Source organism: Rhinoderma darwinii, chromosome 3 (assembly GCF_050947455.1).
Source record: "Rhinoderma darwinii isolate aRhiDar2 chromosome 3, aRhiDar2.hap1, whole genome shotgun sequence".
Classification (NCBI taxonomy): Eukaryota; Metazoa; Chordata; class Amphibia; order Anura; family Rhinodermatidae; genus Rhinoderma; species Rhinoderma darwinii.
The window spans coordinates 242,382,743-242,410,643 of NC_134689.1; the positions used below are offsets into that span (position 1 = coordinate 242,382,743).

Genomic DNA, 27,901 nt, shown 5'->3' on the forward strand with positions numbered 1-27,901 from the left:
TTTTTTAAAAACGACCATTTTTGGCCAAGTTATGGCCATTTTTATATTTATGCAAATGAGGCTTTCTAAAGTACAACTGGGCGTGTTTAAAGTTATGTCCAACTGGGCGTGTATTATGTGTGTACATCGGGGCGTTTTTACTTTTTTTTACTAGCTGGGCGTTGTGAATAGAAGTGTATGATGCTGACGAATCAGCATCATCCACTTCTCTTCGTTACCACCCAGCTTCTGGCAGTGCAGACACACAGCGTGTTCTCGAGAGATCACGCTGTGACGTCACTTCCTGCCCCAGGTCCTGCATCGTGTCGGACGAGCGAGGACACATCGGCACCAGAGGCTACAGTTGATTCTGCAGCAGCATCGGCGTTTGCAGGTAAGTCGATGTAGCTACTTACCTGCAAACGCTGATGCTGCTGCAGAATCAACTGTAGCCTCTGGTGCCGATGTGGCCGACACGATGCAGGACCTGGGGCAGGAAGTGACGTCACAGCGTGATCTCTCGAGAACACGCTGTGTGTCTGTGCACTGCCAGAAGCTGGGTGGTAACGAAGAGAAGTGGATGATGCTGATTCGTCAGCATCATACACTTCTATACACAACGCCCAGCTAGTAAAAGAAGTAAAAACGCCCAGATGTACACACACACACACACACACACACAATACACACCCACTTGTACATAACTTTAAACACGCCCAGTTGTACTTTAGAAAGCCTCATTTGCATAAATATAAAAATGGTCATAACTTGGCCAAAAATGCTTGTTTTTAAAAAAAACTAAAACGTTACTCTTATCTACATTGCAGCGCCGATCTGCTGCAATAGGAGATAGGGGTTGCAAAATCTGGTGACAGAGCCTCTTTAAAGGCTATGGAAACCAGTAACATGGCAAAAAAAAAATATTTTTTTTTTATGTATGTTAGTGGTTACCTGGAGTTAGAAAAGTTGAACTAAGTTTCAAGCTACAATCTCCTATTCTATTAAGTCTATTGAATGTTAACAACTCGCTATATACTTGATCAGGGCTTCTTTGTACCAATTTATCTGCAAGTGTAAAAGGACCCCAACACAGAGGTAAAGCGGGGGAGAACAGAGTGCCGACAAAGTCAGAAGCAGTGTTCTGTAGGATCTATGTCAGAAACTGCAGGACAACCAGCTTGATAAAGAAGTTACAGACTCTACTTCAGCAAAATGGTAGGACATTTTTAATAAAGACTTATTAGAAAGTTGCTTAATTTTTCATTAACTTGACCCCGGCACAATACGCTCCGCGGCGTTGTACGGTTGCCACGGCCACAGTACCACTCCGCATGCAAGAGCGTCTCTCCACGACTGATGTTAGTTCGGGCAGGAGAGTATAACTGGACTGACACTTTAACGTTCAGATGAAATATTACCTAGTTTACTGAGGCAAACACATAAAGCTTACCTGATATATGGACAAGTAGAGGATCCAGAGCAGTAGAAAAACCAGACTGTCACGAAGGCAGTTGAAAAGCAAAGCACCCAGAGAAAGGACTGCCCCAAGTAGACAAATTAATTCCATGCCCTGCTCTGTGTCTAGTCCCACCCGGGGACCTAACCATAGCAATGTAGGAGAGTCCTTCAATTGTTCCCATAAACTTTTTCCAGTAAATCGAAGCACCTTCCAAGCTGGTAAGATTCCTTCACGTCCATACAGCCCTGAAGAAAGAATGAAAAGGTATAAATATATATGACATGAAAATTGACAACTAAATTCTGCTTTTTATGCTTTGTTCACATCTGCATCAGGTCTTTCCGTTGTTCTGCTCAGTCAAAACAACGAAAAATCTGAACCGATGGCCCCAAATGAAATCCATTGCCTTTAATGGATTTCACTGGATTTCTGTCACACATGCTGCGCTAGGTTGTCTGGCAAAAAGTACGGTATCTGCCTTAATTTCATGTTCCCTCTAAAATGTAAAGTGCTGTGTAATATGTTGGCGCTATATAAATAAAGATTAGTATTAATTAGAAAATCTGAAAATACAAGAACTCACTGTACAAATGAGAATGAATTGAGGTGGTAATTACATCTTTCTATGGCCTCATGCACATAGTGTAAGCACTCTGTATGCCACTAATATATATATATACACACACACACACACACACACATCTTTTTTTTCTTTATTATTAATTTATTTTTAAAATACAAAAAATGTAACCATTATTTAATCATATAACATGGGTAAGGAGAGGGGTAAATAATAATAATTTGAAATGCACAATGTAAGGCTTGCCGTACTAGGGCATGTGTTAATTCATGCTACAATTGATCATGTGATCCCGCATGAATGCTAAAAAAAAAAAAAAAAAAACTGCCTGCACCTAAAATTGTGCATTAGTGTCTGTATTATACCTGCAAAACCCAGAACTTAGGAACAGTAGATGAGGCTGAAAAAAACAAGTCCATCCAGTTCAGCCTATTCTCCTGCAAAGGTGATCCAAAGGGAGGCAAAAAAAAAATAACCCTTGAGGCAGAAGTAATTTTCCTTATCTTAGGGGGAAAAAAATATATTCCGAAACATGGCTTGCAGAATAAATCCCTGGAGCAACCACCTATGTCCAGTAATCTAGCGCTCCAACTTGTAATGTCACGCTAAACTGATCTAAGTTATAGTCAGACAACCATAGCGGATCTGGTGTTACATCAATAATATGGAAACTCTACTATAGATCATTCATCCTAGAGAATGGAAAACCATAATTTATCCATTAGTATATAACCCACGAGGACCATTCCGAACCACAAATACTGTACTAGTAATAAATAATATAATCTGTGATGGACTCCTGCTGATCAGGACAACAACCATTGAAGGGCTCAGTATGGCCACCATGAAGTGAGAGATCCAGCTGTTCAGCAATAAGGCCCAAGTCCTTAGACCACTTCCTGTCTGAGGGGCTTCATTGTGTAGTAGCCACGTACAGGCACAAGCACACATCTGCGGATATGCCCATGGAGCCCACATTTTGCAATCCTGGGTAAATGCCCAATATCACTGCAACTCTTTCATCACATTCTGCCATAATAAAATGGAATCTAAACGGTGTGCTGACTCAGTATTAAGGACTGATAGCGAGCTGCCAGCATCACACTGATAAATGCTTATCTTTTATTTGTAACCTTGAAGAATCTAATCTTTTCCATTGCAGGAATACACAAAATTTCTTAAAATTAGCAATAACTCACAGCATAGCAGCAAAGGGTTAAATGAAATAATCACAAATAAAAACAAGAGGTTTCAGATTTTTAAAAAAAAATATTAATGACATAAAAGTTAAAAATACATGAAGTGTCCACCACAAGGTGCACGTACATTAGCTGATGGTATACACAGATCCACTTTACCAGTAAACGCTGCAGACTGAGAATATATTTCAGACCATAGAAGTCACTTAATAAATGAGGTCTCACATCTTTGTGCAAATAAACCCAGGAATGTACCCGCAAAAATAAAGCTTTACCTGGTATTTGTGTATACAGTGAAAGGAATGCACACAGGTAAATTCCGCTGAGCCCCCATAAGAGGGTATTCCGAACCTGCCGTTGTTCCCCCATGACCGTGGATCCCCGTTCTATGCAGCTGTCTGGATGAGTCACAACGTGGACGACGAGCACATGCGCATTAAGCTATGCCAATCGCCCTATTAGACACGCATGCGCGTTTCACGTTTCCACGTTCTAACCTCCACTACATAATTTGTTGGTAGATGCTGGAGTGTATCTGCGCTCACGTGACCGCTCTCATACTTCTTCCGGAGCGCGCAGAGAGCAAGTGGGCGGCAGGGGAGACGCCGTGTACGGCTGGTCTGGTTTAGAGGGGGTGTGTCTGCTATGGGGGGACCGTGTCGGTGTGGCACTGTGTCGGCTCTGGGGGAACCGTGTCGGTAAGGGGGTGTCTGCTCTGGGGGGGACCGTGTCAGGGAGAGCGATGTCTGCTCTGAGGGGACAGTGTTGGGGGGCTGTCTGCTCTTGGGGGACCGTGTCAGGGGGATGTCTGCTCTTGGGGGACTGTGTGGGGGGGGGATGTCTGCTCTGGGGGGACCGTGTCAGTGAGGGGGTGTCTGCTTTGGGGGCGGACCGTGTCGGGCAGGGGGGATGTCCGCTCTGGGGTAGGACCGTGTCGGGGAGGGTGGGGCGTCCGCTCTGGGGGAGGACCGTGTCGGGGAGGGTGGGGCGTCCGCTCTGGGGGAGGACCGTGTCGGGGAGGGTGGGGCGTCCGCTCTGGGGGAGGACCGTGTCGGGGAGGGTGGGGCGTCCGCTCTGGGGGAGGACCGTGTCGGGGAGGGTGGGGCGTCCGCTCTGGGGGAGGACCGTGTCGGGGAGGGTGGGGCGTCCGCTCTGGGGGAGGACCGTGTCGGGGAGGGTGGGGCGCCCGCTCTGGGGGAGGACCGTGTCGGGGAGGGTGGGGCGTCCGCTCTGGGGGAGGACCGTGTCGGTGAGGGGGTGTCTGCTTTGGGGGCAGATCGTGTCTGGAGGGGGTGTCTGCTTTGGGGGCGGACCATGTTGGGAGGGGGTGTCTGCTTTGGGGGCAGACCGTGTCTGGAGGGGGTGTCTGCTTCGGGGGGGACCGTGTCGGGGGGGGGGGTGTCTGCTCTGGGGGGGGGACTGTGTTGCGGAGGAGGGTGTCTCCCCTGGGGGGACCGTATCGGGGAGAGGGGTTGTCGGGGAGGGGGGATGTCCGCTCTGGGGGGGGACCGGGGAGGGTGGGGTGTCTCGTTTTACGGCTGAAAATATGGCTCCAATTCGTCGGCAAACATCTGCCCATTCATTTAAATGGGTTTGCCGACGTACTGTGCCGACGACCTGTCATTTACGCGTCGTCGTTTGACAGCTGTCAAACGACGACACGTAAAATGACTGCTTCGTCAAAGAAGTGCAGGACACTTCTTTGAAACGTAATTTGAGCCGTTCTTCATTGAATTCAATGAAGAACAGCTCAAATGATCGGCCGTCAAAGACGCCTCGCATAATGCGAGAAGCTTTTACGTCTGAAACGAGGCAGCTGTTTTCTCCTGAAAACAGTCTGTCTTTTCAGACGTAAAAGCCAGTTCTCGTGTGCACATACCCTAAGGGTATGTTCACAAGAGGTCATTACGTCCGTAATTGACGGACGTATTTCGGCCGCAAGTACCGGACCGAACACAGTGCAAGGAGCCGGGCTCCTAGCATCATAGTTATGTACGACGCTAGGAGTCCCTGCCTCGCTGCCGGACAACTGTCTCGTACTGTAATCATGTTTTCAGTACGAGACAGTTGTCCGTCAATTACGGACGTAGTGACCTCGTGTGAACATACCCTTACTCTGTAGGTGAATTTTACACTCTTTTTAAAGGACAGATAGGGCTTTGTTTTAGTGGCATTTGTCAGTATATATCATTTTAATTTTTTTCTCTAAAGTGGGCAAAATTGGAAAAAAATGCAAGAATTTAGCAATTGCGTCAGTTTATGCCAGCATTTTTCACACACAGTATGGACCACGGACAAAATTTATCTCCTTTCACATTCTTCCACTTCTCCCGTGCATGGGGATACCAAATATGTGTGCCTTATTCACTGTGCGGGCATGTGCCAGGGCTTGGCATAAAAGGAGGCTTTTTGGCCTTTTCGGTCCAGGAATTCTGCACTTGATTTTATAGCCGCATACTGTTTTCTGGGGGGTGTAATGCTGCTGAAAGATTAGAATCACCCCATAAATTACTTCATTCACACAAGTAGACCCCACAAGGTTTCCTTCAAGGGGTTTATCATATTTTTTGACAGTCCAGTTTTCTTCTGAAAGTTTCTTGAATAAGATGGAACAAAATAAAATCAGCTTTTTTTTTTAGCAAATACGTCAGTTTATACCAGCATTTTTCACACACACTATGGACCACGGACAAAATTCATCTCCTTTCACATTCTTCCACTTCTCCTGAGCATGGGGATACCAAATATGTGGCCTTTTTTTTTATCACATAGAGATGTAGGAGGGCGGACGATAGAAGAAGCTTATTTCACAAATCGCCTTTTTTCAAAGCTGGTTTTACAAAACTCAACAGAGTTGCTATAACACTTCCAAAATATCTGCTCTTGAAGCAGAAATCCCAAAATATTCATCTAGGGGTGTAATGGGAATTTATTTTTTGGGGTCTTCTAAAATAAGAAATTGCAGGTTTATGCAAATGGAGCTCTCCAGCAGATGAACTTTAGAAGACATCAAACATGACATCCACCCCCCACCCACCCATTCACTCCCTCACCCTTGGAGTAAAATCAGGGGAAAAATAAAAACGTAATGTAGGGCAAATATATTTTAATTAACTAAAATCTAATAATGCAGAACAGTTTGGTATTTTTTTAAAACATGGCTCAATGCACAGGCCTGGTTGTGAGGGACATGAGGGACAGAAATATCGGGAATCTTTGCGGTGCCCGTCTTTTCTGCAGACGCAGCACTTTTTCTGGGGGTTGCTGCTGGTTGGTGTTGGGGGAATCCGACTGATGAAGTGTCTTTCAGTCAGTCGCGTGACATCCTCAGACTGGGGGCATTCTCGGGTGTCCTGAACATCAAAAATGAGGCCTTCAATAATTTTCTCCTGGAAATCCAGATATGTGTCTCTGCCTCTGTTTTTTTTGTAGAGCACAAATGAGTTGTGGATGGCCACCTGTAACAAATAAATGGCCATGTTTTTGTACCAGGTTTTTGCTTTTCGCTTCACTAACTAGGGCTGTAAAACCTGGTCGCTTAAATCCACCCCCCCCCCCCATGTACTTGTTATTTTCGGACACGCTCACTGGTTTGTGCTTGTCCGATGATGCCCCCCTTTCCCTCACTGCCACTGTTCCTGCAGTATGAATCGTGCTTAGCACATACACGTCTTTGCGATCCCTGAACTTGACCGCCAGCAATTCCTCAGACACATAAGCACAGGAGTCCCCCTTTACCATGCGCTTCCCCACTAATTGCTGCGGAAAACCAATTCGGTTTTTGTGCATTGTACCACATGCCCCAGTCCTTGCAGCATGCAAATGCCTAAACAGGGGCACACTAGAATAAAAATTATCACAGTACAGTTGGTACCCCTTGTGAAGCAGAGGCTGCATTATCTCCCACACGATCTTACTGCTCGTGGAAAGATCAGAGGGGCATCCAGGAACATTTATTGAGCGGTCCCGCCCTTCATAAATCCTGAAGGCGGTGGTATATCCTGACCCTCTTTCGCACAGTTTATAAAGCTTAACGCCATATCTTGCCCTTTTGGAAGGTAGATATTGGCGAAAGCTAAGTCTTCCATGGAAGTTGAGGAGGGATTCGTCCACACTTACATTCTGCTCAGGGGTGTAGAGTTGCAGGAATAAATTATTGAGGGAATTTATTAGCGGTCTTATTTTGAACAACCGATCACTGTTTGCATCGGTACTTGGGGGGGCCTGTGCGTTGTCGTTGAAGTGGAGGAACCTCATTATTGTCTCATAACGAGACCTGGGCATTACTGCAGAATATACTGGGGTGGCTTGGGCGGGTCTTGTTGACCAGTAAGACCTAATGGAGGGCTTTTTGACAATACCCATATTTAGGGTGAGCCCCAAATTTTTTTTTAATTCCTGCTAATTTGGTTGGCGTCCAATCTCTGGCATGGTGGATGAAGGTTTCTGCCTTATATATTGAGCGGCATATAAATTAGTTTCGTGGACAATCATATTTAGGATGTCGTCCGTTATAAATAAATGGAAGTAATCCATTTGGACAAAATTTGTATTGTCCACGATTATGCCAGGAGTGGCAGTAAATCCGTGGATTCTAGGCCCAAAAGATGGGGCAGGTGCCCATACAAGAGCCTGAACTGGAGGGACCAGGCTGTCCCGTGCAACAGCGCTACTTGGCCCTGCGCTTTCATGTTCTGCAGTTTCAACTGCATCAGGGACAACGTCCCCTGAAGATGAACCTGAAGTGACGATGTCATCGTCACTGCCCAAAACAGCTTCCATCTCTGACGCCATCTCTGATGCGGTCTCCGACTCAGACCACAGCATGGCGTATGCCTCCTCGGCGCTAAACAACTTCCTCGCCATAACATCACTAACTAAACTAAAAATTTTTTTTTATAAAACACACAAACTAACTGGTATATATATCTACACTACCGCTAACAAAAAAATAAACCGCTATTGCTATATAATATGTGGATATATATATAATTATATACTCCCTACCTGCCTATTCTAATAGAATAAAAGAAAGATAGATAGAAAAAAGATAGATTTCTATCTATCTATCTATACAGAGAACGTTTTATACTGTAACTGTATTTTTTTGTAACTGTAATCTTCTGGCAGCAATTCTCTCGAGTCTCTTCTCCTCAAACTGAAACAATGTTTGAGGAGAAGAAAAGAGGCAGGTGATTTGCTGCCAGAAAAGTCAAAATAAAACAAATATGGTCGCTGTGATAGGTTTTCACAGCGACCACATATTCAGGGACCATCAGATTGGTCCCTGATACTCTGCCCAGTGCCCAGAGCTGTTGGTAACAGCGTGGGCACAGGGCTGTGTGCACACGATCGCGTGCACACTGTATTATACGTACAAATGCATGTGATTGGTTGTCACAGTGATCACATGTTCAGGGGCCAAAAGATTGGCCCCTGACATTCTGCCCAGTGCCCATGGCTGTTAGCAACAGGCAGGGAACAGAGCTGTGTGCACGCGATCGCGCGTGCACAGTCTCTGAAGTGCCGCCATAATTAGTCTATACGGCGGACTTCAGAGACCCTGACCGCTGGCCGTAAAAATACAGCCAGCGGTCGGGAACCTGTTAATAAAACCAGCCTGTTGCCACCCCAGTGCTCAGCCATCACTACAAATGTTTGGATTTTGGGATTGTACCCGCTGCCCATGGTGGCGGTGAGTACTAAGGTAATAATGGAGGGGGTTAATGTTAGCCTCTTCCCTGGTTAAGGACTAATGCACACGATTGTGCAATATTTAGGGGCAGTAAATACTGCACAGGCGGCTACAGAGTGTCAACCACATTTGCGGACCGTGCACGCAGTAATAAGTATAGGAGCACGGTCCGTAAATAGGACACAGACTATTTTTTGTGGATCATTTCTATTGCCTGGAAACACACCCATAAATATACGGGAAGATGTCAGTGACTGATAGAAATGAAAGTTTCAGTATTTTATCCCCAATTACGGATCCGTAATTTCGGATAAAAGCTACAGTAGTGTGTATGGGGTCTCGCAACAAAACCCTGCCTAAGGCCCCATGCACACGACTAAAAATCGGCTGAAATTGTGGGCCGTAATTACGGACCTATTCTCCTCTATTGACCATGCACACCTTCCCATATATTTACAGGAAGGTGTCCGGGCTGTAGAAAGCCGCCGCAAAAGATAGGACGTGTCCTATCTTTTGCTTTTTACAAGTCGTGTCCCCATACTTTGTATGGGAGCTTGGGCTGAAAATGCTGGTGGTCGGCCGTGCCTGTAACCGCGGCCTGTGATTACGGGCATGGCCATGTGCATGAGGCCTTAGTAATGAACGCTGTGAATCGGACAGCAGCTATTCAGGCGGTGGTAATAAAGTCTAAAAAAAGCAACAACCCTCGTTAACTATTTTATTGAGAATACAAACAGCACTGTCATCAAAGTAGTCCAACAACCGAACCTGAAAAAAGGTTAACATAAAAAAGCAAAGCAATTATTATACTTACATTTCCTGGAGCTGCAATGTGTGTGAGCTACGCTTTTTTCATAACTTCTGAAGTTTTAGGGGGGTTAGCAATAAAATGTGCCTAGTGCAGCATCAACTCTAAACACCACCTTGCTTTCACCTACACTCCCTCCCTGCTTAACCTCTGCCTCCTATGTCCTTGTCCCCCTCTTCCCACAGAGCCTCTGCCACCATCTGTGCCCCCACCACAAATAAAGTTAAAAACCCTCTTCAGTGTGCCTTGCACCCCATGAGACCCCCTGCCACTTTCTGTATCCCATAGGTACCCTACCAATTTCTGTGCCCCCCTCCATGCCACCTTATGTATTCCCTGTCTGAGACCCTCATAGAGCCTCGGGAACATTCTGGCACCACGAAGAGCTACCTTCTCTGACTTCTCTACCCCCTCACATGAAACGGTGGCCTGTCTTCTGTTATCTACCCTGTCCTTCTCTCTTGCAGAGCCCTGTCACTTTCTGAACCCTGCTTGGTTCTTCGTTGAGCATCTGCGATTGCTGTCCAAATTGCTGAGAAATCAGCCAAAGCTGCTATACATGATTCAATGATGGTGAGGACATGGTAGCACGTCAGAAATAGAAAAGAAAATGCCAGAAAACAAGAGAAAATGGTGACTGGGCGGTCAGGTGACCTTTGTGTGGCTGTTTTTAGTGGGTTGGGACCCAAAAAAATGACAAATTTATCCTGTTTTAAAACACTGTGACAAATGGATGCAAAACGGGTGACAATCGGACGTCAAAAACGTAAACACGACCTGGACAGAGATTGGATGCAAAACACCCATCAAAAATGGACCAAGACGGACCCTGTCAGGGCCTTACTGACATTGCCGCATCTGTAACAGCCTGTGCTATAAAACGATTTTGTGTTTTTTGTTCATCTAGCCCAATAAAAAGCTGCATGTACCCCAAATGAATACCCATTAAAGGGTCAACTCATCCTGCAAAAAAACAGTCGTCACACAACACAAAAGAAAAAAAAGTTATGGCTCACAGAATATGGGGAGACAAAGAATGGCACTCCTTGTGCAGAAGTAATAAACCATAAAACTTTATATATGACCTATATTCTGCAGGTCACTATGATTTGATATGACCATGTTCATACTGACCTGCAGAATAGTTATTATTAATACATTTGGTACTCCAAAATGATGAGAAATATACCAATCAAAACCTTCACATACATTCTAGTTACCTTCTGTAAAAAAAAATAAAACCCTGAAATGTATGGAGTGCTTGGAAAACTGATTTTTAAGTAGCTATTATCATCAGAACTTATAAGGGCCCCATACATTCTAGTAAATAATGGGCTTAAATGTACAAGCTAGAAAGTATCTGCATGTAGAACCTCAAAGGAGCCCATATGGTCTGCAGGAATACCCCAAAAAAATATACATTTCAGGCACTTCAGTAGTGAACAGGCTACAATGTATTGGCTTGTGGGAGAAACTCGCAGGAATCCATATGTGATGCTGGGAGAAATTCAGGAGTCCATATGTGATGCTGGGAGAAAATCGCAGGGGCCCATACTTCTAGACACTTCAGTAGTGAACAGGCTACAATGTATGGGCTTCAAGGAGAAACTCAAAGGAAAATGTACAGGAATGTAAACCCTGTTCACACAGTGTGTATTTGACGCGTCTTGCGTCACGTTTTATACGCACCGAAAAACGGGTCATAAACGCATGGTTTAACCCCTTCCTGCTGCAGCCACTTTTGACCTTCCTGACAGTTTTATTTTTCAAATCTGACGTGTCACTTTATGTGGTAATAACTTTGGAATGCTTTTACCTATCTAGGCAATTCTGAGATTGTTCTCTTGTGGTAAAATTTGGTCGATACATTCAATATTTAATTGTGAAAAACACCAAAAATTAGCATTTTTATCAATTTAAATGTATCTGCTTGTAAAACAGATAGTAATAGCGCACAAAATAGTTGCTAATTAACATTTCCCTTATGTCTACTTTATGTTTGCATCTTTTTTTTTAACATCTTTTTATTTTTCTAGGACGTTACAAGGCTTAGAACTTTAGCAGTAATTTCTTACATTTTCAAGAAAATTTTAAAACTATTTTTATAGGGATCAGTTCAGTTGTGAAGTGGCTTTGAGTGGCCTATACAGTAGAAACCCCACAAGTCACCCCATTTTAAAAACTACAACCCTCAAAGTATCCAAAATAGCATTTAGAAAGTTTCTTAACCCTTTCGGCGTTTCACAAGAATTAAAGCGAAGTAGAGGTTAAATTTGCAAAATTTCGGCATTTCACATGAATTAAAGAAAAGTAGAGGTAAAATTTACAAAAATGTTTATTTTTTTACAGAAATTCATATTTAATAAATTTTTCCCTGTAACACAGAAGATTTTACCAGAGAATCGCAACTCAATATTTATTGCTCAGATTCTGCAGTTTTTAGGAATAACCCACATGTGGCCCTAGTGTGCTAATGGACTGAAGCACCGGCCTCAGAAACAAAAGAGGCACCTTTTTATTAGAATATATTTCAGACACCATGTCAGGTTTGAAGAGGTCTTGTGATGCCAAAACAAAGGAAACACCCCACAAAAGACAACATTTTGGAAACTACACCACTCAAGGAATTCATCTAGGGGTATAGTGAGCATTTTGACCCCACAGGTGTCTCATAGATTTTATTAGAATTTGGATATGAAAATTACAGTTAATTTTTTTTCCAAAAATATGTCGTTTTAGCTAAAAAAAAAAGCATGTCCACAAGGAATAAAGAAGAAAAATCCCACCAACATTTGTAAAGCAACTTCTCCCGAGTACAGCAATACCCCCTAATTGGTCATAAACTGCTGTTTGGGCACACAGTAGGGCTCAGAAGAGAAGGAGCACCATTTGGCTTTTGGAGTACAGATTTAGCTGGATTGGTTTCTTGGCACCATGTCGCTTTTGCAAATGCCCTAAGGTACCAGTACAGTGGAAACCCAAAACTGACTCCATTTACGAAACTATGCCCCTTTCAGAATTCATCTAGGGGTGTAGTGAGCATTTTGACCTCACAGGTGTTTTATAGATTTTATTAGAATTGGGCAAGTGAAAATAAAAAATATTTTTTTTTTCCAATACCACGTAGCTTTAGCTCAAAATTTTACATTTTATGAACAAATAAAAGAGAAAAAGCACCCTAACATTTGTAAAGCAATTTTTCCCGAGTACGGCAATACCCCCTATGTGGTCATAAACTGCTGTTTGGGCACACAGAGATCAGAAGGGAAGGAGCGCCATTTGGCTTTTGGAGTGCAGATTTTGCTAGATTGATTTCAGGGCGCTATATCGCATTTGCAAAGCCCCCTGTGGGACCAAAACAGTGGAAACCCCCCAGAAGTGACCACATTTTGGAAACTACACCCCTCAAGGTATACACCTAGGGGTGTAGTGAGCATGTTAACCTCGCAAGTGTTTTCCAGAAATGGAACTCGCTGTTGCAGAGTGAAAATGGGAATTTTTCCATAGATATGCCAATAGGTGGTGCCCAGCTTGTGCCACCGTGAAAAGACAGCTCTCTAATTATTATGCGGTGTTTCACGGTTTTAGAAACACCCTACATGTGGCCATAATCTTTTGCCTGGACATTCGACAGGGCGCAGGAGTGAAAGAGTACCATGCAAAATTAAGGCCTAATTTGGCGATTTATAAAGTATTGGTTCACAATTGCAGAGGCTCTGATGTGAAGTAATAAAAGAAACCCCTGAGAAGTGGCATTTATTAAGGGGTGTACTGAGCATTTCCACCCCATAGGTCTTTTCCATAAAGGAATGCGCTGCGGATGGTGCAAAGTAAAAATTTAAATTTTCCCTAGATATGCCATTTCAGTGGCGAATATGTCGTGCCCAGCTTGTGTCACTGGAGATATACACCCCAAAATTGTTAAAAGGGTTCTCCCTGGTATGGCGATACCATATATGTGGAAGTAAACAGCTGTTTGGGCACATTGTAGGGCTCAGAAGGGAGGGAGTGCCATTTGGTTTTTGGAGCGTGGATTTTGCTTGGTATTTTGTTTGAGTATTGCTGGTGTTTCCATTTATAATGTGGGGGTACATGTAAGATGGGCAGAGTACATCGGGGGCATTATCAGGTAGTATACATAGATGTGTTACGCTGTGAAGCAATCCTTTCTGCACAGGCCAGTGTCACACTGATAAATGGTGTCGTTACTTATCCCACTTTTGCACTTTGCACCTTTGCAGTTTGGGGAATTTTGCAGGGAACATGTTGTCCTGGTATAATACGGGCACCCTCGCTTCCAACAGATATGTTTGTCCTACCCTCCCTAGTTCCCTAATTTTAAAGCCTTGATAAATCGCCTTTTGAAACAGAAGAAATGTTCCCTTTGGTCCTGCACAACTGCATATTTTTATTTACTGACTTATTGGAGCCTTAACTAATAAAAAAAATTTTCATAGATGTAGTGGTATGAGGGCTGTTTTTTTGCGAGACGAGCTGTAGTTATTATTGGTACCATTTTAGGGTACATGCGACTTTTTGTTCACTTTTTATCCTATTTTTTTGGAGGGCAACGTGACCAAGAAACTTAAATTCTGGCATAGAGTTTTATTTTTTTTTATACAGCGTTCACCATGCGTTATAAATTACGCGTAATTACGGGAGCCCCATAGACTTCTATGGGACTGCCCGTGCTGTAATTACGGCCGCCTGAAATAGGACATGTTCTATATTTTTCACCGGCACGGGCACCTTCCCGTAAGCATACGGGGAGGTACCCATGGCCAATAGAAGTCTATGGGCCGTAATTACGACCCGTTTTTACGTTCGTGTGAATGGGGCCTAACTGTGTAAAAGTAGTAAAACATACAAAATCTATACGAATTTGGTATCGTTGCAATCATAACAACCCGCTGAATAAAATTATTGTGTTTATTTATACCACACGGCAATGAAATGAAATTGCCGGGGTTCCGGTGGCTGCAATGGCAACCGGAGGCCTAATACTGGCCTCCCGGTCTGCCTAGCACGGAAGCCGGTCAGGACCCGCCCGGCTGCGGAGCCTGATCGGCTTTTGTAGCCGCTGGCAAGACGGTGTCGGCTCAGGAGCTGAGCCGGCGTCATCAGCGTTGGAAGCTCAGATCCTTGCCATTAACCCCTTCGATGCAGCAATCGAAAGCGATCGCTTCATCTTAGATCGCCAGCCCTGACAGACAATCAGGACTGGCGACTGCTGCTATAGCAACAGGAGACACAATGGCCTCCTGCTCTGCCATTACGGAAGTCGATTAGGCCCCGCCGGGAGGCGAAGCCTTATCGGCTTGCTGTCAGTGAATAACTGACAGATCTAATACATTGCACTACGTAGGTAGTGCAATGTATTAGAAAAAAAACATCAGCCAGTTGGACTTTCAAGTCCCCTAGTGGGACTTGAAAAAAAGTGTAAAAAAAAGTGAAAAAAATAAAAGTTTGAAAACAATAAAAGTTTAAAGTAATAAAATAAAACACAATCGCCCTTTTTCTCTTATCAAGTCCTTTATTATTGAAAAAAAATTATAAACCATACGTATTTGGTATCGCCGAGACCGTAACGACCTGAGGTATCAAAATACAATATTATTTATTGCACGCGGTGAAAAGCGTAACTATACCAGAGTTTCTGTTTTTTGGTCAATTTGCCCTACAAATATAAGTTATCAAAATGTCGCACGTATCCAAAAATGGTACCTATAAAAACTATAGCTCGTCTCGCAAAAAACAAGCCCTCATACAGCTCCGTCGACAAAAAAGTTAAAAAGTTATGGTTCTCACAACATAGCGACAGAAAAAATACATTCTTTTTACAAAAGTAATTTTATTGTGCAAAAAGTTGTAAAACAAAAAAGTGCTATAAATTAGGTATCGCCAGAATCAGACTGACCCGCAGAATAAAGTTAACATGTAATTTATAACGCATGGTGAACGCTGTATAAAAAAAACTATGCCAGAATTGCGTTTTTTTTGTTTACCTGGCCTCCCAAAAAATAGGATAAATGGTGATCAAAAAGTCGCATGTACCCCAAAATGGTACCAATAATAACTACAGCTTGTCCCGCAAAAAAAAGCCCTTATACCACTACGTCTATGAAAAAATAAAATTAGTTATGGCTCCAATAAGTCAGGAAATAAAAATATGCAGTTGTGCCGGCCTGAGGGGAACATTTCTTCTGTTTCAAGAGGCGATTTATCAAGGACCTAAAATTAGGGAACCAGGAAGGGGAGGGCCCAAACATATCCGCTGGAAGCGACAGTGCCCGTATTATACCAGGACAACACTTTCCCAGCAAAATTCCCCAAACTGCAAAGGTGCGGAGTGTGGACCAAAAGGGGGATAAGAAAGGACGCCATATATCAGTGCGACACCGGCCTGTGCAGAAAGGATTGCTTCACAGCGTAACACACACATATGGATCATTTTATTGTTTTTTTACCCATTATACCACCTGACTACGCCCCTGATGTACTCTGCCCAGCTTACATGTACCCCCACATTATAAATGGAAACACCAGCAATACTCAAATCTACTACCAAGCAAAATCATCTCTCCAAAAGCCAAATGGCGCTCCCTCCGCTCTGAACCCTATAGCATGCCCAAACAGCAGTTTACTTCCACATAAATGGCATCGTCATACCCGGGAGAACCCTTTTAACAATTTTTGGGGTGTGTGTCTCCAGTGGCATAAGCTGGGCATGACATATTTGCCACTGAAATGGCATATCTAGGGAAAAATATAAATTTTTAATTTGCACCATCCGCAGCGCATTCATTTATGTTAAAGACCTGTGGGGTGAAAATGCTCACTACACCCCTTAATAAATGCCTTGAAGGGTGTAGTTTCCAAATGGGGTCACTTCTCAGGTCCTGAGCCTCTGCAATTGTGAACCAATACTTTGTAAATCGCCAAATTAGGTCTCAATTTTACATGTTACTCTTTCACTCCTGAGCCTGGTCGAATGTCCAGGCAAAAGATTAGGGCCACATATAGGGTGTTTCTAAAACCGGGAAACACCACATAATAATTAGAGAGCTGTCTTGTTATGTTGGCACAAGCCGGGCACCACATATTGGCATATCTATGGAGAACATACCATTTTCACTCTGCAACATCGAGTGCACACTAATTTCTACAAAACACCCCCAGGGTTAACATGCTCACTACACCCCTCAATGCTTTTACCTAGGAGTGTAGTTTCCAAAATGGGGTCACTTCTGGGGGGTTTCCACTGTTTTGGTCCCACAGGCGCCCAGAAACCAATCCAGCAAAATCTGCACTCCAAATGGTGTTCCTTCCCTTCTGAGCCCTGTCGTGTGCCCAAACAGCAGTTTATGACCACATATGGGGTATTGCCGTACTCGGGAGAAATTGCTTTACAAACGTTGGGTTCTTTTTCTCCTTTATTTGTTCAGAAAATGAAAAATTGTGCGTTAAAACTACGGCTTATTGAAGAAAAAGGATTGTTTTTATTTTCACTGCCAAATTCTAATAAATTCTATGAAACATCTATGGGGTCAAAATGCTTACAACACCCCTAGATGAATTCCTCAAGGGGTGTAGTTCCTAAATAGAGTAACTTTTTGGGTGTTTTCATTGTTTTGTCCCCTCAGGGGCTTTGCAAATGCGACATGGCCTCCGCAAACCATTCCTGCTAAATGTGATCTCCAAAAGCCAAATAGCGCTCTCCCCCTTCTAAGCCCTGCCGTGTGTCCAAATAGCTGTTTATTACCACATGTGGGGTATTGTTTTACTCGGGTGAAATTGCTTTACAAATTTTGCAGTGCTTTTTCTCCTTTAGTCCTTGTGGAAATGAGAAAAAATTAGCTAAACCTACATTTTCTTTGAAAAAAATGTAGATTTTTATTTTTAGGGCCTACTTCCAATAATTTCTGCAAAAAACCTGTGGGGTCAAAACGCTCACTATACCCCTAGATAATTTTCTCAATGGGTGCAGTTTCCAAAATGGGGTCACTTGTGTGGAGTTTCCACTGTTTTGTACCCTCAGGGGCTTTGTAAATGTGACATGGCCTCCGCAAACCATTCCTGCTAAATGTGAACTCCAAAAGCCAAATGGCGCTCTTTCCCTTCTAAGCCCTGCTGTGTGTCCAAACAGCCGTTTATGACCACATGTGGGGTATTGCTTTACTCGGGAGAAATTGCTCTACAAATGTGGTGCTTTTTCTACTATAGTTCTTTTGGAAATGAAAAAAAATTTGCTAAACCTACATTTTATTTGAAAAAATGTAGATTTTCATTTTCATGGCCTAGTTCCAAAAATTTTTGCAAAAAAACTGGCGAGTCAAAATGCTTGCTACACCCCTAAATAAATTCCTCGAGGGGTGCAGTTTCCCAAATGGGGTCACTTTTGGGGGGTTTCCACTGTTTTAGTTCCACAAGACCTCTTCAAAGCTGACATGGTGCCTAAAATATATTCGAATAAAAAGGAGGCCCAAAATCCACCAGGTGCTCCTTTGCTTCGGAGGTCTGTGCTTCAGTCCAGTAGCACACTAGGGCCACATGTGGGATATTTCCTAAAACTGCAGAACCTGGGCAATAAATATTGAGTTGCATTTCTCTGGTAAAACCTTCTGTGGTACAAAAAAAATGAATTCAAAACGAATTTCTGGAAAAAAATAATGAACTTTGTAAATTTCACCCCTACTTTGCCTTAATTCCTGCGCAACGTCTAAAGGGTTAAGAAACTTTCTAAATGCTGTTTTGAATACTTTGAGGGGTGCAGTTTTTAAAATGGGGTGACTTATTCGGGGTTTCTAATATCTAAGGACCTCAAAGCCACTTCACAACTGAACTGCCCCCTGTAAAAATAGCAAACGTGATGGGAATGGCTCCTAATTTTAATTGTGCAAAAAGGCAGCTAGCAGGTTTATTTCTGTACGTTTGGGTTTTTAGACTTGATATGTTGAGGCTCTTTACCACACATTTGGGTCAGCAGGCATGCCTGTTTTAGTAAATATTTGTATTGCCCATAAAATAAAAATTCTTGAGCACCCTTTCTTAGAACTTTGCATCGTGTTGTTCCTTCTCCTAAAAATGTATGAATAAAGTGACAAGTGAATGTTACTATTCCTCCTTGTCATTGGGATGTGTCCCCATGCAGCGTGACATTGTCCAATCAGTGCTGACTGTACCGGACTATGTAGGGACACACGCTAATGAAAAGGGGAATGGTAATGAACATTTCCAGGAGGAACAGCAGAGGTATTTGCAGCACAGGGTGCCATCCCTCCTGAAAATGTTGCACTAAATTGACAACTGGATGATACCTTTCCATCTGTCAATAGGACATCAATCAAATATCACAGAAAACCCCTTTGGCTGGGTTCACAGTTTTTTGCAGGAGGAAAATCTGCCTCAAAATTCCATTTGGAATTTTGAGGCAGATTTTGCTCTGCCTGCACACCAATTTTCGCTGCGTTTTTCGCCCGAGGCCATTGAGCGCCACAGGCAAAAATCATAGTGAAATACGCTTCTTCTGCCTCCCATTGATGTCAATGGGAGGTCAGAAGCGTAAACGCCCGAAGATAGGGCATGTCCCTTTTTCCCGCGAGACACTTTTTCCGCTCGCGAAAAAAACGCCTCCGCCTCCCATTGAAATAGATGGGAGGCATTTTCGGCGCGTTTTCCACGTAAAGAAAACTCAGTTTGAACTGGCCCTTTGATGGTAAAAGGGATTTAGGCCCCCTGTACACAGCATGGGTTTACCAAAGACAAATCCACAGCAGAATACAGCATCAGCCATGTAGATGAGATTTCAACAAATCTCATCCACATACTGCAGAATTTTACCACATAAAATTTACTAGCGGTGCGGATTGTAAAATCTGAGGCATGTCAAGTTCTGCAGCAGATTTTCACTGCGGATTTCATCCCTTTCAATGAGAGGGGTGAAGTCCAAGCACATGCAGATTTTGAGCCCTCAAAACTGCTGACAGGGCAGTGTAACCAGACCTGTTGTGTTGGTCATGCAACGGCGGTCATAAGTGCCACTCTGTTCTGAGTGACGGCCCTAGCGTTTACTCAGGAGACGGCTGAAGCCGTCACTCGGTGCAGACGTGGAGCACTCGTAGTACACTCACCCCTCAATCTCCTCCATATAGCCCCATCAACAGTTTTGAGGACTCAATATTGCTGACAGATTCACTACTGATATCAATTAGATATAAAATAATATTGTTATTGGTTTGGTCCAACTGCTGAGAACAGTCTGTATGAGCGGTCACTCTCCACAGTAATGAATAGGACGTAGGTAAAGTGGCCAAGGATGCAAACTCAGAACCATGGCGTGACCAGGCACGTGTGTGGTCAGTTCTTCACCAACTTCAGGGACCTTGGACTGCTCGGGATATCAGCAGTAAGCCCGAGTCCCAAGGCTATGCAACAGTCCGGGCGAGCTATGCACTTCCTGTGTCACGTGTACAAGTAAAACAAAAAAATCGCCTAGATCGTCAGCGCCATCTAGCTACACCTAAATTAATCTCGAACCCATCTTTGTACTCCCAGTCGTACTGGGCTGATTGGTAGAATTCGAAGAGTCAGGAAGTGCGTGTCTGCACTGTGCTAGGCGGGAGAAACAAAAAATGGCGTGCTGAAGCCGAAAGGAAAGCCGAGAAAAGCGGTTTTATGGTTTAGCGGGGTGCGGGCAGCTCATAGCACTGTACGTTATTCTACACATACGCGGCGCTGAGGTGAGTTTACCGGACAGCTTGATTTCCTGGGGACGAAATTGGAACGAGCTGAATGGTGGAGTTATTTATCAACTTAACGCTATATCATGGCTTTTACATAAAGTGCAAGCATGCGTGATATGTCCTAGCTGTGGTAAGACTACAATTCCAATCAGTCCCTGACAGCTGCAGCCTCCCATCATGCTGGCAGTTGTAGTTTCATAACAGATGAAGAACCATAGGTCGCACCATAACCATAATGCCCCCATAGCTTCCCCCATGCAGCCTAATGCCCCCATAGCTGCCCCTACTGCCAGTGTCCACATATAAAGTGCCAGTGCCCTTGTTGATAGTGCTCCTATATAGATAGTGCCATTTGGACCCCCTCTAGAAGTGAGATAGGTCGGGGATTCTGCTCGTAGAGGGAAGCCCTGATGTCACTGTCCATATATGGACAGTGACTGCAGTGGCTACTCCTAGAGCGGAATCCCCGTTGCCGACTCTGGCCAGGGATTTTGCTCCAGGAGGATCCTCTGACATCAATGTCCATATATGGACAGTAACCTCAGGGGTTTCCTCTGGGAGCGGAATCCCCTGCCAGATTATTTGCAACGGGGATTCCGCTCAATCAGTCGCCACTGGAGTCGCTGTCCATATATGTCAAGGGCTTCCCCGAGCACATCGCTTAAAGTAGCGCTGTGCCCATATAGTCCTGGCTGAGCGGAGGAACTCCCTCTGCTCCTCCGCTCTGGACTAATTCTGAAGCAGGGAGCTGACTGTTCCCTGCTTCAGCACTGGTTTCAACTGTATCTGCGCCTTGAGGACGCAGAGACAGTTGACAGCGGGACATACCCCCGGCCGCCCAGAATCTGGGACGGTTGGGAGGTATGGTGTTAATGTGACTGTCTCTCTGAGCTGATCCTGCATGGAATGTACATGAATCTGCTTCACTGTACATTGGGTTCTTTTCTAGGTGCATTTATAAATGATGGAGGATGCGGAGTCCAGGTATACTCACCTGCTGCAGCCAATCAGGGATATGACCAAGAACTGGGAGGTGGATGTGGCCGCTCAGTTGGGCGAGTATTTGGAAGAGGTAAAGTTATGACATCTTAAGCAATATTTTCTTTATCACCGATTGTTTTGCTCTCCGATAATTATAATCTCTAAGATAACCTCTGCCTGTGTGCCCCTATAAGAGGGTGTCTTATCTATGAGCCAGAATGAAGAGCTGCTCTGTCCTAGCTGTCCTGGAGTAGCAGTCATTTGATGGCTGCCATATAATGCTTAATTTCCCTGTCGTCTTCCATTTAAAAAGGGGTTGACTCATGAAGACAACCCCTGTCCATAGAGGGGGTCGCCTGCTCAGTACCCCCCCACCCCTATGAGTTAGAGCCCTGGCGAACTCAAGACGTCCATGTGTTACCTGGTCGGCTATAAATCTCAATGGTTGCTACGTCTGCAGGGGAAATGTCTGGCCAGAAGAAAAATTTAATGTGTATTCCCATCTGAGAAATCTGAACAGTATATCCGTATATGTCATACATGGCTGATGGGTGGGGGTTCCATCTCTGGAAATTCCACTTATTGGAAGAGTGGGGATCCCCTGCTCCCCCGTTTACCACTCCAGTGAGGAAGTGTCAAGGCGGCCATTCATAAGCACGGTTCTCTTCACTGTAGTTTGTAGGAGTTCTGCACCCTTGGTCAAGACTGATGTGGGGAAGGTACAAATGAAGCACACGCAAGGGGTTTTACTGATAGTACAAATAAAGAAACTGCAATCATATGCTTTCCCTGCCCACAATTATGAGTTTTATCTGTGGCATTGAGAAACTAACAAGATTTTAACCCCTTAATGACCGGGCCATTTTGCACGTTAATGACCAAGGATTATTTTTTGTTTTTTCACGGTCGCATTCCAAGAGTCGTAACTTTTTTTTTATTCCGTCGACATAGCCGTATGATTTTCACTGTAATTTTTAGCATTTTTTTTTTTAGTCCCACCAGGGGACTTCACTATGCGATCTGCCGATCGCATATATAATGCTTTGGTATACTTAGTATACCAAAGCATTATTGCCTGTCAGTGTAAAACTGACCGGCAATCTGTTAGGTCATGCCTCCGGCATCGCCTAACAGGCAGATGCTGAAGGCAGACCTGGGGGGTCTTTGTTAGACCCCCGCTGCCATGGAAACCCGACGGCGACCCGCAATTTCTTTGCGGGGGCGCCGATGGGGTGACAGAGGGAGCTCCCTCCCTCTGTCAAACACATTAGATGCCGCTGTCACCATTGACAGCGGCATTTAATGGGTTAAACTGCCGTAATCGGAGCGCACTTCGATTCTGGCAGGAGCCAGGCTGAGTATAACAGCCGTGCTCCTGCCGCTGATCGCGTGGGTACAGTCTCAGTACCCGCGCCATCACAGGACGGATATATCCGTCGTCCTGCGCGAACTAGCAGCTGCTGAGGATGGATATATCCGTCCTTCGGCGTTAAGAGGTTAAAATAACTAATCTATAAAACTGTTTATATACTTCAAAACTGTTGTAAACCTGCTCCGATAACTACAGTATTTGACACACACACCCCCACACCACCACACCACCCTATTAAGGCTACTCATTCCCTTTCATTTTTATAGTTGGATCAGATCTGCATATCGTTTGATGGAGGTAAAACTACCATGAACTTTGCGGAAGCTGCTCTCCTCATCCAAGGATCCGCATGTATTTACAGTAAAAAGGTGAGTCCCTCTGGAACTATTCTTTAGTTTGCCAGAATTTACAGTTTAGTTGCAGTTCTTTCTGTACATTACAGGGGCTGATAGCACCTGTAATCTGTATAAACCTGTATTTTAGTTATTTTTTTTCTCCTATCTACCTGTGGTATGCAGTTTTGTAAAACAGAAAATCATCTTCGTGCCTTCAGAAGTGAAGCTTCACTCTGTAATCAAATGTTGACCCCTTAACCCACCACGACTTGCGTGTACGTCCTTGCAGGGGTTGCATCAAATTTAATGTTCTTTATTCTGCGTGGGAAACGTTAAGATAAAATAACCTGCCAGTATTGCAGTGTTTTGGTGATAGTCTCCCAGAAAAATGGCATAAAAAAAAATTGTATGTACCCCTACAGCTCGCCCTGCAAAAAACAAGTCCCACACAGCTTTATCGATTAATAAAAATAACTTATGGGTCTCAAAATATGCCTACACAAAAACAATTTTAACTTTTTTTTTTTCGTTTAACTACTCTTATAATGTAAAAACATTTTGTTAAAAAAAAGTGTAAATTTGCTAGTCCCATAATCCTACTAACTCGCAGAATAAAGTTAACTTGTTGCTTTTTTCGCACAGGTAATGTTATAAAAGCAAAACCCTTAAAACAATGAGGGATTTGCTGTTTTATTCCATTCCACCTGACAAAATGGTGCCATTAAAGAATATAACTCGTCCCACAAAAAATGTCATGGTGGGTGGGGAGTTGTGTGGAGCGGGCCCAGATCCGTAAGCAGCAGGTGTCGACTGTGTATTACAGCTGGGACCGGAAAGATGCCAGCTGTTTATCTGCTAAGATGCCATGGTTAATAGCGACCAGGGCATCAAACGTTTTAGACAGGAGTGGGGGGAGCCTACTGAAGGCCCCCATGTCTGCCATGGTAGTCCTCCTATTAATCCATAGGAGACTACTAAAAGTATAATACACTTCAATACATGGGTATTGCAGTCTATTGTACCAGCGATCAAACCTGTATCACGTGTTCAAGTCCCCTTTTCCAATTTCTCCGTAAAATACTGTAAGCAATAAAAACAATTGGTATTGTCACAGCTGGAAAAGTTTTGAACTTCTACAATATAACGCTAGTTAACCTGCGCGGTGAACACCGTAGAAAAATAAAAATCCAGAATTGCTATTTTTGGTCACCTTGCCCCCCCCCCAAAAAAAAAATAATAATTAGAAAAAATGGTGATCAAAAGTCACATGTACGGTGATTAATCGTAGTGATCTGCAGAATAAAATTAACATGTCACTTTTACTGCGTGGTGAATGGCATAAAAACCAAACCCAAAAAAACTGAGGCATTCCACACCACAAAATAACTTTTGAACGTTTCCCAGTATTAGTATGTAGTACATTTAATGGTGCAATTTAAATAAACAAGCCCTAGTACGGGTATGTCAATGGAAAAATAAAAAAGATCTGGCTCGTGGGGAGTAGAAAACGAAAACTAAAAACCTTTATAATTTAGCCCCTTTAATACCGAAGGTATTTTAATCCTTATCCCCTTAACGCTCCATGACCTACTATTAGGTCACGCTAACTAGAGCGTTCGTGTTCCGTGACCTAATAGTAAGTCATGGGAATAACCACCACCACCCCTCTCCCAGCTTTTATGAGCTGTGACAGCTGCTGTCTTGTACAGCGGTTGCCGCAGCTCCTTCAGCGGGGACCGATCGATGTGTCCCCGCCGATTAACCCCATAGAAGCCGCGTTCAATAGCGATTGCGGCTTCTTAGGGTTTAAACTACCATCGACGTCCCGCTACGTGATAGCGGGCGGCGATGGTTGCTACGACATCCGGAGGCCTAACAATGGCCTCCGGCTATTCCATCTACGGAAGCCTAGTGGGTCCTGACAAAGTCAGGACCCACTATGCTTGCTGTCAGCTCTAATACACTGCACTAGGCATGTAGTGCAGTGTATTAGAATTGCGATCAGGGCTTCCTACCCTCAATTCTCTTAGTGGGACAAAGTAAAAAAAATATAAGTTGTATAAAAATTTAAAAAATAAAAGTTTTAAAGTAAAAAAAAAAGGTAGAAATCCCCCTTTTCCCTGTGCAGTCCCTTTTTTATTAAAAATAGAAATAAACTATACATAATTGGTATCGCTGCATTCGTAACATCCTGAACTACCAAAGTATTTAGTTATTTTTCCCGCACGGTGAACGGCGTAAAAAAATAATAAACCACACCAGAATCACAATTTTTTTTTGGTCACTTCACCTTCCAAAAAATGGAATAAAAAGAGATCAAAAGTTGCATGTGCCTAAAAATGGTACTGATCGAAAACTACTGTTCGTTACGCATAAAACAAGCCCGCACACGGCTTTCTTGATAGAAATGTTTTAAAAGTTATGGCTCTTAGAATATGGCAACACCAAAAGTAAATGATTTTTTTATAAAAAGTAAATTTATCGTGCAGAAGCCTAAAAAACCTATAAACATATGGCATCACCGTAATCGTTTCGCCCCGCAGAATGTGTATGTGACATTTATAGCGCACGCTGAATGCTGTAAAAAAAAAAGGAATTAAAGTTGAGTTAAATGTGTGTGTGTGAGCGCTCAACTGCTTCGTGTCTCTGACATGTCAGAAGTTTGTGAAACGTTTAGCTACTATTTTTAAAAAAAACATAGTAGAATTGCTGTTTTTTAGTCACCGCACCTCTTAAAAAAAATAGAAAAAATGCTCATCGAAAAGTCGCATGCACCCCATGAAAACTACAATGAATTCCTCAAGGGGTCTAGTTTCTAAAAAGGGGTCACGTTTAAGGGGTTTCCCCTGTAATGGTACCTCAAAAACTCTGCAAATGAGACATGGTCCCCAGAAACCAATCCAGAAAAATCTACATTCCAAGTAGCGCTCCTGCCTTTCTGAGCCTTGCCGTTTGTCCAACCAGCAGTTTATGACCAAATGTGGGGTATTGCCGTAATTGGGAGAAATTTCTTTTCAAATGTTGGGGTGTTTTTTCTCCTGTATTCCTTTGTAAAAATGTTAATTTTGTAACTTTTATCGGAAAAATTTGATTTTCAATTTCACAGCCTAATTCCACAAAATGCAGCAAAAAAACCATATTGTCTAAATTCTCACTATACCCCTCGATAAATTCCTTGAGGGGTGTAGTTTGCGAAATGGGGTCACTTTTGGGGGTTTCCACTGTTTTGGCACCAGAAGAGCCCTTCAAACCAGACATGGTGCCTAAAATATAATCTAATAAAAAGGAGGCCTCATAATCCTCTATGTGCTCCTCTGCTTCTGAGGCCGCTGCTTCAGTCCATTACCACACTAGGGCCACATGTGGGATAGTTCTAAAAACTGAAGAATCTGGGCAATAAGTATTGAGGCAATCATTAAAGGCAGACTTGGGGGCCTTTGTAAGGCCTCCAGGCTGCCATAGAAACCATATGCACGCGGAGTGCCAGTGGGGTGAGAGGGAGCTCCCTCCCTCTAAAATCACTCAGATGCGGCGCTCGCTATTGAGCGCCGCATCTGAGGGGTTAAATATGATCGGAGACCACTGTCAGTGGTCTCTGATCGTTGCCCTGAAGCCCGAGGCTGTTGGCAATAGCGATGCGGGAAAAGTTCTTCTGAAGTGCCAACGTGAAAAGGCTGCACTTCAGAAGTACTATCCTGAACGGCCGACGTAAAAAGGCTATACGCCGGTCGTTAAGAAGTTAAGTGGTTAAATGTAAAATTTTAACTTGGCGTACTAACAAATACTATATACATGGAAATAAGGGGGCCCTTGCTGAGGGAAGTATTTTTGGGAACTTGCATGTAGAGCTTGGCCAGCGGCACCAGAGAAAGTCACGAGGGAGAAATCTGTCAATCAGCAGAGGGAATGGCAGCTCATAAACATTCGTGACTCTGCAGGGCAGCATAATGTAGATGACCGGTTCCCTTTTATACTGCTTTAGCTAGATTAAGCAAATAGGAGTCCTGAAAAGAAAATATACTGTACATAATCGCCCAACATATTTTACAATCAAGTATAGATGGATGAGTTCATGTTTCCATAACCAGATTTGTTTTAATTGATTTCTATTTTCTGTATACAGGTGGAATATCTTTACTCTTTGGTGTATCAAGCCTTGGATTTTATATCCAATAAGAAGTATGTATCATAGTTTTCACATTAAACTAACCACTATTTGACAGCAATATAGCATGTATATTTCATTGGTTACGTTATGTAATTAAAGGGTATGTGCACCGTAAAAACTAAAAAATGACCCTCTGGGGGAAGCTGTTATTTAACCCCTTAATGACCGCCGATTAGCCTTTTCACGGCGGACATTACTGGGCTTTATTCTGACGCAATAGCAGTTTCACGGCGCTGCATCAGGATAAATAAACAGAGCAGGGAGCCGTTAAATCTCCCTGCACTCAGCTGCCAGAGGTGGCTGGGGGCTTCCCTACTTGAACGTGTGAGATCGATATTAGTATCGATCTCACCCGTTTAACCCCTCAGATGCGGCGCTAAATACTGTGCGCCGCATCTGAGTGGTTTTGGAGAGAGGGTGGGTGCTCCCTTTCATCCCACTGACACCCGGCGAGTGTCTGTGTCTCTGATGGCAGCCATGGGCCTAATAAAGGCCCCCAGGTCTGCCTGTAGTGAATGCCTGCTAGGCTATGCCGGAGGCGTGACCTAGCAGATGCCTGTACGTTTTAAACGGACAGGCAGTA

At 43.7% G+C, this 27,901-nt stretch overlaps 2 protein-coding genes across 3 annotated transcripts in view; one reads left to right on the forward strand and one right to left on the reverse strand.

Annotated features, from left to right (window-relative positions):
- Window positions 1-3,667, reverse strand: part of LMF2 (lipase maturation factor 2) — a 35,886-nt gene extending 32,219 nt beyond the window's left edge. Inside the window, exons 1-2 of the mRNA XM_075857598.1 lie at window positions 3,493-3,667; window positions 1,430-1,683 (exon numbers count right to left, since the gene is read on the reverse strand). Coding sequence (XP_075713713.1) covers window positions 1,430-1,683; window positions 3,493-3,586 — 348 coding nt within the window. The 5' untranslated portion in view covers window positions 3,587-3,667. The remainder of the gene's footprint in view (window positions 1-1,429; window positions 1,684-3,492) is intronic.
- A 197-nt stretch (window positions 3,668-3,864) lies between these two features.
- The window catches only part of NCAPH2 (non-SMC condensin II complex subunit H2), a 90,997-nt gene continuing 66,960 nt past the window's right edge, over window positions 3,865-27,901 (forward strand). The window contains exons 1-4 of one of the 2 annotated variants that reach the window (XM_075857601.1): window positions 3,865-3,915; window positions 21,412-21,534; window positions 23,082-23,183; window positions 27,274-27,329. In XM_075857601.1, the coding sequence (XP_075713716.1) occupies window positions 21,424-21,534; window positions 23,082-23,183; window positions 27,274-27,329 (269 nt within the window). In that variant the 5' untranslated portion in view covers window positions 3,865-3,915; window positions 21,412-21,423. Of the gene's footprint in view, window positions 3,916-19,849; window positions 20,460-21,411; window positions 21,535-23,081; window positions 23,184-27,273; window positions 27,330-27,901 lie in introns of those variants that run through there. The other variant, XM_075857600.1, reaches the window with a different exon arrangement.